This window comes from Aedes albopictus, chromosome 1 (assembly GCF_035046485.1).
Source record: "Aedes albopictus strain Foshan chromosome 1, AalbF5, whole genome shotgun sequence".
In the NCBI taxonomy this organism is placed as follows: Eukaryota; Metazoa; Arthropoda; class Insecta; order Diptera; family Culicidae; genus Aedes; species Aedes albopictus.
The window spans coordinates 3,422,341-3,436,998 of NC_085136.1; the positions used below are offsets into that span (position 1 = coordinate 3,422,341).

The window sequence follows — 14,658 nt, forward strand, 5'->3', positions numbered from 1 at the left end:
CATTTGTGGTAATTATGCCAGAAATTAAACAAATTTCAGGTATTGATTCCCGGAAGTAGTGAAGGTGTGACATTGAACCAAATATGATTTATAAATATACCCCGGTAAGAGACAGAAGTGATCAAGATCTAACCAATCAATCTGGAAACAACATGCCATCAGTGTTATCGGAAAACCCTTCTCCATACAAAAGAGTCAGCCCGAACGGTTTGCTGCAGCTTGTTCACGATAGATTTTTACTAGAGGATTTTTTTTTCGTTGGCGCTACCGCTTCGTTTCCGCCGTGTTTATAATTCAATGAATGTATCACACACACGATATAATCGGAAGCTTTTTTCTGGATTCTGTTTTAAATTCGCTCCCACTAGCCATTTCATCGGCCGAATCGAACCGTACACTGATACGAAAAACGTGAGAAGCGTTTATGAAAAAAAACACCTTCCGCGCACACTGCCTACTGCGATTCGTCGGTCGATTGTGCAAAGAAAGCTTTCAGTTCACATGGGGACTTCGTCTTTACACTATTTTGGTGATGTCTCTTGAATCAACGAACCGAGTTCCAGTATCAACACTTTTTCATCAAGGGGAAACTATATGTATTTCATAGTAGCGTCCTAGATAACCTAAAATACTCGAAAGTTCTGATTGTAAGCTTTAAACATTCAAGATGTTATGAAAACTACTAAATATGAGAGACCACCTTCGCTTCAGTTTGAGCGATACTTTAGATCTGTTGTCATCATATTGAACATTAGGGGGATTCACTTACCAGCGTAAATTGCTTATTAAAGTTTATCTGATTAAACGTCGCGAACACCAAGGCAATCTTTGATTATTTCATCTGCAAAATCATGAAACATTTCAAATAAGCAGAAAATCATGGCTTACGCACCAATTTAATCTGTTTAGTGAGTACCCTTATTATAACCGACTTTGTGTTAGCAGGGCAAATTGCGAAACATTTACATTTAGATGAGAAACGTCGTAGAGAACCTCAAGGGAATAGAAATACAGGCTAGTTATTGTCATCTCTAGGGTTAATTATATTTTGAAACGCCAAATCTCACATTTCAATGTTAGTTCATTTTATTTAACTTTTGCGTCGCTCTTTTAACTTCAAAAACCTAATTCTGTCTTATCATTGTCTCTGATGACCGGTTGTAAGCTACAACCGTCCACAAATGCAGCCTGCTGCGATCTTCCAGATGACCGCCTGAACCACTTTCTTCCACTTCATTCTTCTACTGTCAGCCACCAGACGAACCCTAAATATATCAAATCTACCCCGTTCATAATTCATGAATAGAGACGTGGCTACCATAAAATTCTCTATAATTAGATTAGGAGATTTTTATTAATAGCAGTGCAGGTGTGCTGCACCCTCAAGCAAAATCTGACTTCTCTTGATGAAAAGGGTATCCTGGTACCTGGTACAATCTTGAAGCCTCGTCATTTTCCTTGTCTTACAACTCCAGCCGCACGTATCGAAGCCAAGCCCGATTGGGGCCATATAAATCGACCTCATAAATAAAAGCTCAAGAGTACAGCAGGCCACTGGAGCAGGAGAGTGCCCTTTGCTCAGCATGACCTCTTCAGGTGGCGCCAATAAATATGAGTAGAGAAGAAAATTTCCATTTGCCTAACTAGAGCTTCTGTGTTGACTTACTATGAGTCCTTGGCCACCGAAATAGGGTTGCCTAATCAACATGTAAAGTGGTATCAATTCATACCTATGGTTTAAGTGAGCTTACCTTAAAGTTATCCGGATTCTCGGCGGCTTCGATGAATTTGAATATATCCGCGACGGCTTTGATCATCAGACCGCTGTCCTGTTGCGATTTGGCGGAAGCGACTGTTGTGTTGTCTCCTTGGTCGGAAGCGGCGGCCGCCCGTTTTGGGTTCGGACCCAGCATGGTGTGTGTTTTGCCGGATCCCGTTGCTCCGTAGGCAAACACCGCCGCATTGTACCCATTCAGCACGTCCTGCACGAGGGAAGTCGTGGTCGTTTTATATACCTCCTCCTGTGGGTGGGAAAAGAACCAAAAAATCGATTTTCATTGCTTGCTTCCTTTTATCGCTTGCAGCACTAGGCTGGTTCACGGCTTAAGGTTATATCCATGTAGGTAGGTTAGTGGACCGTTTCTATTCATATCGTCGTTTGAATTTAAATCTACCTATATCGTATAATTTTCATAGATGAATTTCATTAAATCAGATTTTTGTTATTTTTTTTTCGTTTATTTGGAAGGCTTGGGCACCACATAGACATAAGAGAGCCGAAATTACTTATACAGTCAGGTTTTTTTACGCGGGGGATACGTACCGCGTAAAAAAAACTCAGTTCAAAATTCAAAAACCGCGTAAAAAAGTCTCACCATTTCTCGACGAATCATGCAAAAATAAGACGATGATATTTTTTTTTGTATGGAGTTTTCATTTACGCGACCGCGTAAATGAAAACCGCGTAAAAAAAGACCTGACTGTACCTTTTTGTTTTTACAGTGTTTACATATTTCAAATTTTTACTGCCGCGGTTGTTTCGAGGTTAGGGATAACAACCCAGGTAACCAAAAAGCAGTTAAAACTGCATTTATTTAACCCTTTGAAGCCGGAGTTTCTCCAAGCGTTATTATGGTGTTTTTTCTACGTTTTTCTGTAGTTTTGGTGGTCAATAGCATTAAAACAGAAGAATATTAGGAAGAATATTTTTTCTGGATATCCTAGGTCATCGAAACTATTCTTGAGTTTAGATCCTTAAGTCTATGGGTGCAACGGTAATTCTTTCATTATACAAAGCTACGATTTGTAATCTATCATGTCCAGTAAGTCTCCTGAAAGGTAAATAGACAATATCAGATCAGTCGGGATATCCTAGGTCATCCAAACTGTTCTTGAGTTTACATCCTGAAGACTACGAGTGTAACGATAACTTCTTTCATTATACAAAGCTACGATTTGTATTCCATCATGTCCAGTAAGTCTTCTGAAAGGTTAATAGACAATATCAGATCAGTCGGAATATCCTAGGTCATCTAAACTGTCCTTGAGTTTACATCATGAAGTCTACGGGTGTAACGATAACTTCTTTCATTATACAAAGCTACGATTTGCAATCTATCATGTCCAGTAAGTCTTCTGAAAATTCTATAGAAATAATCAGATCAGTTGGGATATCCTAGGTCATCCAAACTGTTCTTGAGTGTAGATCCTAAAGTCTGCGGGGATAACGGTAACTTCTTTCATTATACAAAGCTACGATTTGTAATCTATCATGTCTAGTAACTTTTCTGAAAGGACAATAGACAATATCAGATCAGTCGGGGGATACCAAACTGTCATCCAAACTGTTTTTGAGTTTAGATCCTAAAGTCTGCGGGTTTAACGGTAACTTCTTTCATTATACAAAGCTACGATTTGTAATCTATCATGATCAGTAAGTCTTCTAAAAGGTTAATAGACAATATCAGATCAGTCGAGATATCCTAGGTCATCCAAACTGTTCTTGGGTTTAGATCCTAAGGTCTGCGGGTATAACGGTAACTTTTTTTATTATACCAAGCTACGATTTGTAATCTATGATGTCCAGTAAGTCTTCTGAAAGTTACAGTGGTTGTTTTCATCAACTAAGCTTCATAACAGTAAGGAAGCCCATAATATTCCAAAAATGTATAACAATGCTTATTGTTCCTTGCACTTGCCAAAGCAGTTAGCTGCTTTGGCAAGTGCAGTGGACTATACATAATTACAATACTACTTAACGTAGTGCCAAAAACTATTATCACAAAAGTAGACCTGAAGCTATGGTCTTCGGAGTAGTGTTGTTGATCTGCAATATCTCAACACTGTCTTGAAATGACTCATGATATGCCAGGGGGATTACAGATTACAGTTTAAAGTTCATTGTGAGAATAACTACTGAAGAGCTAAACTTCAGGATAGTTGGACGACCCTCAATGTCCCAAAGGTTCATAATAATATATAGTGAACTTCAGATTGGTCCAATCACCGCGATTGATTATGAAACGTTACTCATTATGTCAGATATAGCTGATATTACAGGTGTAGACCTGAATTTATAAACTCAAAAATAGTTTGGATGACCTGAAACATTTCCATAGTGTCTCTAAATGACATTTGAGGTTTTGAGAGCTTCACGGATCTCAGCAGACTATGCTATACAATTATTTATGGCGAAACACATAAAGTTATTCTTGTAGATTTGAAGGACTTCATTATAGAACAGTTTGGACGACCCTGAATGTCCTAAAGGTTTATAATAAGCTAGTAGACTTCAGATTGCTCCAGTTACTACGGTTGGTTATGCAGCGGTACTCAGTATAACAGATATCCCAAGTAACACCGAAAACATCTTTTCAAATATTATTTGAAAAAGATGTATTACAAGAGTATTAGTAATGAATATGAAAACATCTTTAGTTGAAAATAAGTTTGCATTAAGTATAGTGGTAACAATCTGGTACCAAAATCTTATTAGTTTATTTTAAGTTATCATAACGTACAAAATACGTTGATTCCATAAGTTCATAGGCTCATTGTATCTCCTTCAATCAAGGTGTTATGTGGAACATGGGCTCAACCTTATAAATACTAGCGATTTCGAACATGTTTATTTTACGTCAATAATACGTTAATAGAACAAGTACTTCTTGTTAGCAAGATAATCGAAAGATGATAGCACCCAATGTTTATGACTTTTACCCTGGCATTTTTTATATTCTGTGTTTTTATTTCGTACCTATTTCGAGCGATTACTTATTCTGATATACACATATGCTGATGTTTGATGGATTTGGTAACTGAGAAATCTGGGTTTGATAGATCCGTCATTGCGGATGACATTTGCCGATAGTGAATTCACCGCGCAGCTTTAGAAGCTTTAAAACTATCTCCCATGTCAGCTGAGGCTACAAATTGATATCAACTTGTCTACTTACCTGAGTGAAGACTGCTTATTACTCATAATCCCACAACAATTTCGCCTCAACAGTCTAAAACTAGTGTAAAAAGACCCAAACTGACTTGATTTGATTTTTCACCAAAACTGTTTGTTTTGATTTTGCGATCTACACTTTGTGTTCGTGTTTGCTGTATTTATGTTAAAAATAAGTGCCTCAAACCAAAATAAAACAACAGTCATTTGCTTCCTGCAACATTAACAGCTAGATGATTATAATACGTCCATATGATGTTATTTCAACGTTAATCTATAGCATTAAACAAACACTGTTACTGTGATGCTTCTGGAACGTAATTTGAAGGTTTTGGAGACAATCATTCTTTAGCAGGCAAATGATTCTTAACATTGGATGGATTTACAGTGCCTGTTAACATAATCTATACATCTTCATCTTAGTTGACGTAGATACATAAAATTATGAAATCGTTAAAATCTAAATAATCAAATTCACACATTCCCAACATGTTGTAATCTGCACGCTTATAAACTGCATCAAAGGCTTTCCAAATTTAACTAAAAAATATTATTGCAACTTTTTTAGACGACACTGTATCCCATAGCCAAGCCACCATATTGCATTTTTGCAAACCTAATAGAAAGAAGATGCTAAAAAGTAAGAAATGAACGAAATATTTTTCTCAATATTCGTCGAATTGAGAGCGCATGAATTTATGAAGAATATAAATGTATATTTCATCAAAAATCATGGATCGCACTTGAGTTACTTACTCCTGAGTAATGAAAACGTATATCAATCATATAATTTATCCTAAGCATGTACATCATTTTTGGTTATTAGCAATTTGCAAGAGAGGTTTTGAATATAGGATGCTTATTTTCATTTTGTTGGAGCTGAAGCTGTCAAATATTATTCAATAATTGGCAATTGGTTATCGCTAACTTCCTGCGAGCTTAGTTATAACAAGTGAATGTTGGCGGCGCTTTGTTATTGTTCTAACTATGTAATGGAAAACATCTTTTATAACATCAAAGATGTTCTATAAGCCGCCATTTTTTGCGCTTTTTCGGTGTTATAGGTGTACAGATTTTAGTTCTGCTTGTTCATAATCTAACAAATGAATTTGTATAGAACGTGTATTTCATACAACTATATAACAAAGTGTGTTACTTGGGATGGATACTGTTACGAGTGTAGACCTGAAGTCATGAACTCCAAAGTAGTTTGGCTGACCTGGAATATCCCTGTAGTGTCTCTTAATGACATTTGATATTTCAAGAGCTCCGCGGACCCGAGCAGATTATGCAACACTATTATTTATGGCGAAAACACATAAAGTTTTTCTTGTAGACTCGAAGGACTTCATTATAGAACAATTTGGACGACCCTGAATGCCCTAAAGGTTTATAATAAGCTAGTAGACTTCAGATTGCTCCAGTTACTGCGGTTGGTTATGCAGCGGTACTCAGTATAACAGATATGGATACTGTTACGAGTGTAGACCTGAAGTCCTGAACTCCAAGGTAGTTTGGATGATCTGGAATATCCTTATAGTGTCTCTATGTGACATTTGAGATTTCAAGAGCTTAGCGGATCCCCGCAGATTATACAATACTATTAGTTATGGTGAAAACACATATAGTTATTCTTGTAGATTTGAAGGACTTCATTATAGAACAGTTTGGACGACCCTGAATGTCCTAAAGGTTTATAATAAGTTAGTAAACTTCAGATTGCTTTGGTAACTGCGGTTTATTATGCAACGTTACTCAGTATAACAGATATGGCTACTGTTACGAGTGTAGACCTGAAGTTCTGAACTCCAAGGTAGTTTGGCTGACCTGGAATATCCCTATAGTATCTATAAATGACATTGTAGATGTCAGGGGATTCACGGATCCTACTAGATTATGCAGTGCTATTATTTGTGGACAGTAGGACAGTTTGGAACACCTAGAACAACTCAGAATATAAAACATCTTTTGATATTCTTGACGAAGGCGAAAAGATTACATATAAACGTAACCCACATCCAAGTTCAGCTTTTAGAACAACTGGTATGTCAATTATATCGTTTTCCGAATTTCATGGTGTTCAGGATGTTCAAGATTATCAATTAAGTCCCAAATACAAATATTCTCATTTTTCCCTAATAAAGGACTCAATTTGCAACAACTTTGCCGAAGGCAGTATTCTGTTTTATCGAATAGGTGAATTTATACAGCCGTTTCTATGTTGGAGTCATATATGACTCCTCCGGCACCAAAGGGTTAACACTATATGCGCCTTTACTGCAGGTCATCAAATCCTGATTTGCCGTATATGCGCCATAAGTGCTAATTTAATACAGGGTTTGGCCCAATATACGGCTGAGTAAATCCTAATCCCTCCTATCCCCTCCAAAATAAAAATAAAAGTATTTTCCCCTGCTCATTTCAGTCGTTTCATATTCTTTCCTTTCTTTAAATTTTTCTCTCACTCTCCCTTACAACTTTTGAAGCGGCATTTAAACTGCTAATATAGGGCTACTAAACTGCCAAATTGTCAAACTGCTATGATACGACAGCAAGCAGATATAATACAGTTTTGAAGCTGTAAAACAGCTTATTTAAATGCTTATTGATTACCTGGGAAGTTTAAAATTGGGAAGGAGGGATTTAGGGGTCCTAAACAAAATTATTTGCTAACTTATACTAAAAACATAACATTTTTTTCTTTTGCCAATTTTGAACCAACTGATTTGTTTTTTTTTCATACATAACTTGATGATTTTGTGGCTATATCGGTCTCTTTCTACTCATAGTATAAGGGAGTAGAGATCAAAGTGGATAATGAAATGATAGATATGATAGAATTCGCTAGGTAGCGAACAAGTGTGAAAATTTTTATAGAAGGTGAAATTAGGCAAGTAGGCCATGTATTGAACGAATACATCGAATGCGTGAAACTTCTGCCGTGCGACCTGTGCTTTTAAACAGATCGGCTTGGTTGGTAGTTTTCATACCACCTTACCAAGACTGGCAAAAGTTTCAGGCACCCGACTGCCTAATGTATTGTTCTGTTTTCATCACAAATTCTATCGATCGGTAGCTTTTTCGGAATTCGCACTCCGTTCATAGGGGTATGCCTATATCTCGGCGTGTTCTTCCTATTAGCTTTTTCGATCTTATAGGATAGAACACTTTTCTTTTTTGAGCCTAACTTTTCATATCATATGCTGATTTATCGACCGTATTCTATTAATAACTTGATGATTTTGTGGCTATATCGGTCTCTTTCTACTCATAGTATAAGGGAGTAGAGATCAAAGTGGATAATGAAATGATAGATATGATAGAATTCGCTAGGTAGCGAACAAGTGTGAAAATTTTTATAGAAGGTGAAATTAGGCAAGTAGGCCATGTATTGAACGAATACATCGAATGCGTGAAACTTCTGCCGTGCGACCTGTGCTTTTAAACAGATCGGCTTGGTTGGTAGTTTTCATACCACCTTACCAAGACTGGCAAAAGTTTCAGGCACCCGACTGCCTAATGTATTGTTCTTGTTTTTTCATACACTAATCGTATCTACTATATCGAGCCATAAAGAAGAAGAAAAAGAAGAAGAAAAAGTAGAAGAAGAGAGAGGAATTTCTGAAGAAATCACTTGAAGAATTCCTGGAGTAGCTCCTGGAATACTTCCTGGATAAAATCCTGGAGAAACACCTGGAGGAGTTTCTGGATCAGTTCTAGGAGGAATAGCTAGAGAATTTTTTGAAAGAAATCTCTTGAGGAATTCCTGTAGAAAATGTTAGAGAAATTTCGGAAGAAGTCCTTTAAGGAATTCTGGAGGAACTTCTGGACAAAATCCTGGCGTAATCCCTGGAAGAATCCCTGGTGGAATTCTGGGATGAGAAACAGCAGGAATTCCTGGAGCAATCCGTTTAAGAATTTTTTGGAGAATTCCTGGTGAAATCTCCAGAGGAATTCGGGGAGGAATTCCTGAAGAAATTTCAGAAGAAATCCATTGAAAAATTCTAGGAGGAATTTCCGGAGGATTTTCTGGAGGAATCCCTGGGAAAATCCCTTGAGAAATTCGTGGAGAAATCCCTGAAGCAATTCCTGTAGGAATGTCGGGAGGAATTCCTAAAAAAATCCTGAAGGTATTCCTGGAGAATTTCCTGGCAGAATCTCTGAAGAAATTCCTAGAGGATTTCCTGTAGAAATTCCTGGTGGAATTGCTAACATAATTTCTGAAGGATGTCCAGGAGCTATTTTCGGATCAATTCCAGGAGCAATTCCTGACGAAAGTTCTGGGGAAATTCCTGGAAGGATTCCCAGAGAAGTTCCTTGAAAAATTCCTGGATAAAATCCTGAAGAAATTCCTGGAGGAATCTTTAGAGGAATTCTTGAAAAAAAATTGAATGAATTTCTGAAGGAATCTTTAGAGCTCTGGGAGATTTATATTTCTATTATTTTTTTCTATTAATGATAAAATCCCAACAGAAATTCCAGAAGAAATTTCTAGAGGAATTTCTGGAAGGTTTTTTGGAGAAATCCTCGTAGAAATTCCTGAAGTAATCCCTGGGACAATCCTTGGGAAAATTTGTGGAGAAACCCTAAAGGAATCCCCGGATCCATTCCTGGAGAAATCTCTGGTGGAATTTCTGGAGGAATGCCTGGAGGATTAAATGAAAAATTCCTTAAGGTATTCCAAGAGAACTCCCTGGAAGAATGCCTAAAGTAATACCAAGAGGACTTCCTGGAAGAATCAGAGAAATTTCCTGAAAAAATTGGAAATATCTGGAGGAATCTTCGAAGGATTTCCTGGAGGAATCTCTGGAGATATCTCTAGAAGAATTCTTGAAAGAATTTCTGCAGGAATCCTAATAGAAACTCTAGGAGAAATTTCTGAGAAAAATCCTTGAGAAATTCCTGGTGGAATTTCTGGAGGAATTCTTGAAGAAATCCTCGAAGGAATTCTTAGAAGAATCCTTGTGGGAATTTTTAAAGAAATTCGCGGAAAAATCCCTGAAGAAGTTCCTGGAGGAATTCTTAGTGGAATCCCTGATGGAATTTCTGAAGGAATCCCTGCAGCCTGCAGTAATTCCTGGAGGAAAATCTGGAAGAATTTTTGAAGGAATTAATGATGGATTTCCTGGAGAAATTCCTGGATGTTTTTCTGTCAGAATTTATAAAGGAATTCCTAGATCAATTACTGGTGAAATTCCTGGAGGAATACCTGGAGTAATTTATGGAGGAATTCCACGAGGACACCCAGGAAAATTCCTAGATGAAATCCTGAAGGAATACTTGCATGGATTCCTGGAAAAATCCCTGGAAGCACTGCTGGGGAATTCCCGGAGGAATTCCTGGAGAAGTCTCTGGAGCATTTTCTGGAGGAATATCTGGAGGAAACGCTGATAGAATTCCTGTAGAAATCTCTGCAAGAATCCAAGGAGAAATCCCCGGAAGAATGCTTAGAAAAATATCTGGAAGAATGTCTTGTAGAATCCATAGTGGAATTCTTTGAGGAATCCCTGAAGCAATTTCTGGAAAAATCTTTGGAGGAATTCCTGTAGGAGCCTCTGGGAAAATCGTTGGAGGAATTCCTGTAAGAATTCCTAGGGAATTTCCTGGTGAAAATTTTAAAGGAATCCCTGAAGCAATTCTTGGAGAAGTCTCTGGAGTAATGCCAGAAAGAATTCCTGTAGGAAATCTTGGTGGTATCACTAGAGGATATCCTATACCTTGAGGAATGCCTGAAATCATACCTGAAGGAATCTCTAGAGGAACTTCTGGAAAAATCTCCAGAGCAATTCCCAGAGGAATTTTTGGCGGATTTTCTAGAGGAATCTTTAGATGAATTCCTGGAGGAATTTTTAAAGAAACTCCTGCTGGAATTCCCAGAGGAATCCCTGGAAGAACTCCATGAGAATTTCCAGAATACCAGGAACAGTTCCTAAAGAAATCGCAGATGAAATTCTTGGAGAAATCCTAAAGGTACCCTTAGAAGTGTTCGTGGAGGAATCCCTGTAGCAGTTCCTGAAGAAATCCCTAGAGGAATTCCTGTTGAAACTTCAGAAGGAATTTCGGAAGCAATTTATAAAATAATTCCTAAATGATTCCTTAAACAGTTTCTAGAGGAAGTACTAGATTAATTCCTGGAGGAGTTCCTTAAAGAATACAAGGAAGAATTCCTGAAGGAATCCTATGAAAAGTTCCTGGAAAAATCTTTGGAGGAATTTTTAAAATAAGTTGTTTCTGAAAGAATCACAGAAGGAGTTCTCGAATATAGTCCATGAGAAATCCCTGGAAAAATTCCTAGAGGAATCCAAGGAGGATTTCCTGAAGAAATCATAGAGGATCTTCTTTAGGAATTCCTGCAGCAGTTCCTGTAGAACCCCCAGGAGAAATCCTAGGAATACTTAGAAGAGTTCATGGAAAAACTTCTTGAGGAATCGCCATAGAAGTTCCTGAAGGAATCCTTGGAGGAATTCCTGAAGAAACTCCAGAAAGAAATCCCGAAAACAATATAAAAAGGAATTTCTAAGGGAATTCCTAAACATTTCCTGGAGGAAGTACTGGATTAATTCCTCGAGAGGTTCCTGAAAGAATTCCAAGAGGAATTACTGGAGGAATTCTAAAAAGAATTCCAGGGGGAATCGTTGGAGGAATTTTTAAAATAATCCCTGCAGTTGTTCCTGAAAGAATCACAGAAGAAATTCCCGGTTGAATCCTTGAGGAATTCTTGGAGGAAAATCTGGAGGAATTTCTGTAAAAATCCCATGTAAGCAACTCTTCTCAGAAAGATTTCTTAACAAATTTTTGGAAGAGTTTTTGTAGGAATACCTAGATAAAAAAATCTGAAGGAATCCATGTCTGCAATAATTATTCGTCCAGAAATTGTAGGAATCTTTGGATGTCCAAAAGATTGTATCGTACAATTTTTGTTAATGAATTCCTGGATTTATTTTTAGATAACCTCTTTTCAGTGTACGCAAAATGTGGCAACGCAAGCGAAAAATAGGCAACAAAGAAGGCACGGCAACAACGCTTTGTTTTTTCGTTAGCAGATAATGACAAAATCACTTCCGAGTTTGTTCACAACAAAAACGGTAGGAATATTTGTCTCGTTCTATTCACATCGTGATTTTCGCATTGTTTTACAACTGAAACTCGACTCTGAGGTTTGCAAGATTTTTAATTCGTCCAAATGCTTATGAATTCGATGATGTGGGTTGAAAATTTCAGCAGAAAACCCGGAATATCGGCACACGCACGGCAAGCGATGTTTGTTTTATTGCTCTCATCGCCTGACATGCGTTTGTTGCGGAGCGGCTTTGTTACCGACATGCACCGCTTAGGACAAAGCGTTTGTTTTTCGGCGTGATCCGTTTTTTCATACCCTGCCTCTTTTATTTTTTTCTGAAAGATATACTTGCTGAAATACTTCGAATTATTTCATATTGAATTATTGGAGCAAACGCTAATGGAATTCTTTAAGGAATGTATGGAGAAACGTCTGAAAAAAATCTTTCAGAAATATCTAAAAGGATCTCTGATGACATTCCTTTGGGAATCCCTGGAGAAATTCTTCGAGGAATCCTTGATAAAAGCACTGGAACAATCACTGGAGGAAAAATATCCCAGGAGAAATTCCCGGAGGAATGTCTGGAGAAACCCCTAGAGGAGTTCTTGAAAACATCTCTGGAGCATTCCATGAAGGCTATGGAAAAAATCCTGGAGGAATTCGTCGATGCATCCTTGCAGAAGTATCTGTAAAAATTTCTGATGGAATCGTGGGCGGAATTTCTGAAGCATTTCTTGGAACAAACCCTGAAACAATCACTATCGAATTCCTGGAGAAGTCACTCAATCAATTCCTGAAAGAATCCCTGGAGAAGTCCATGAAGAAATACCTGAAGGAATTTCTGAAAGTGTCCTTGAAAAAAAAATCAAAAAGTAGTCCCAGGTATTTTGCTCTCTGCATGACGTTTGTTTGAATTGAATACTATTGGCTGCGTAACGCCTCTGAAACGAGCAGAAATTTCTCTGGAACTTCATGCAAGGCCTTCGAAATCCGCCTAAAACCGCCTCGGACCCCATGTAACGCACCTGAGACCCTCAGAAACCCCAGAAAACATCTGCGTTATGCCACTGAACCCAACGAAAATCCTCTGAAGCTTCCTGGAATGCCCCCGAAAACGCCCCTGAAACCTGCACCAAAACCAATGTCCCCACAGTCTCACACTTCAGGTTCTCGATCTACACGCATGACTCTTTCGTAATTCTCAGAATAGTTCGAAACCACTGGTACTCCAGGTCTACATTCCGAAACTGTCATTTTCTGCTTGAAACACCCTGGAAGGCCCTGAAACGCCTTTGGATCCCCTGAAATGCCTCTTAGACCTCAGGCCCCCTGAATCCCCTCAGAGATCCCCTGAATCTCCCCTAAAAGCCCCTGGAAACCCCCAAAAATGATTCTGAGACTTCGAGGTCTCAAGGTCCCCAATAAAACCCCTGAATCCTTTGAAACGCTCCTGAGAACCCCATGGAACCCTTTGAGACCCCATTAAATGCCCCTAAGACCTCTTGGTACACCCTGGTACCTCCTGGAATGCCCCTGAGACTCGTTAGAACGGCCCTGGATCCCCATGAGGCCTCCTGGAATCCCCCTGAGTCTGTTCGAAACGCCCCTGAGACTTCTTGAAGAACTCCTGGAGATTTTTTTCTAATATCGTACAAATTGGTACGAAGGTTCTCCTTCTCAACAAAATTTTCCACTGTTGAGGAAAATTAGTTGAAAAAGTCGGAAACACTAGTTTTGGAATTTCGGAAAAATATTATTGAAAACAAAATTTTATAAGCTATACTAGCTGAACCCGGCAAACTTTGTCTTGCCTACTGCGTTTTTTGACGTTTCAAGTCTTTAGCCAAGCCCGATTGGATTTTCAAAAACTCTCGATTTGTCCAGATTTTATGGCTCATAAACCTTCCTTAGGTGGAAATTAACTGAACAAAACTAAGACGACCCGAATCGGACCATCCGTTCGCAAGTTATGCGCGGTCCCACGTATGCCACTGCATTTTTATATATAGAAGATTTGTAAAATTTTCAAGATGTGGTTTTTCTCCGTTCCTGAATTATGACCAATTTTGTGGAAATTGTCCAGATGTGCTATATGAGCCGTTTGTTAAAAAAAATCATAACTTAAGAACGCAGTATCGTAGACACAAGACATGAAAAGAAAAGGCGTATAGCAGCTGCGAAAGGGATTTGTATGGATTGCGTAACCAGCTTTGGTCATGCAACTTGCAAACGCAAACGGAATTCGCTCTGTATAAAACATTGGTTCTCCGATGTCCTGGCATGGTCATCAGGCTTGGACGTTGAAGGACACAGACCAAAAAGCTTTGGGGGTAATTAAGTGAAAAGCGTTGCGGACAATTCTAGAAGCTTGGAAATGGTGTGTGGCGCAGACGCATGAATCACGAATTGTAGCAATAAGTGTACTTATTAGCGTGGGTCATCGAAACCGTTTTCTCAGATCAAAACTTTTTCGGTTTCGTTTCGGGTCTTGAGTATTTGTGCAAAATTTGAGCACGATCGGTTGCGTCTACACTTTGCGCATTGCAAATGAAATTTGTATGGGATTTTGTATGGGAAAACATACTTTTTTGCATTTTTGTCATAAGTTGAAAAGGTTTGTCTGATACTTTTTGACCGATATTGTAAA

The 14,658-nt window shown here is 38.3% G+C and overlaps 1 protein-coding gene across 2 annotated transcripts in view; it reads right to left on the minus strand.

The window, feature by feature from the left end:
• Positions 1-14,658, minus strand: part of LOC109405387 (kinesin-like protein KIF19) — an 84,817-nt gene that overhangs the window by 55,648 nt on the left and 14,511 nt on the right. For both annotated transcript variants that reach the window (XM_062842989.1, XM_062842986.1), the window contains exon 3: positions 1,752-2,021. In XM_062842989.1, coding sequence (XP_062698973.1) covers positions 1,752-2,021 — 270 coding nt within the window. The remainder of the gene's footprint in view (positions 1-1,751; positions 2,022-14,658) is intronic.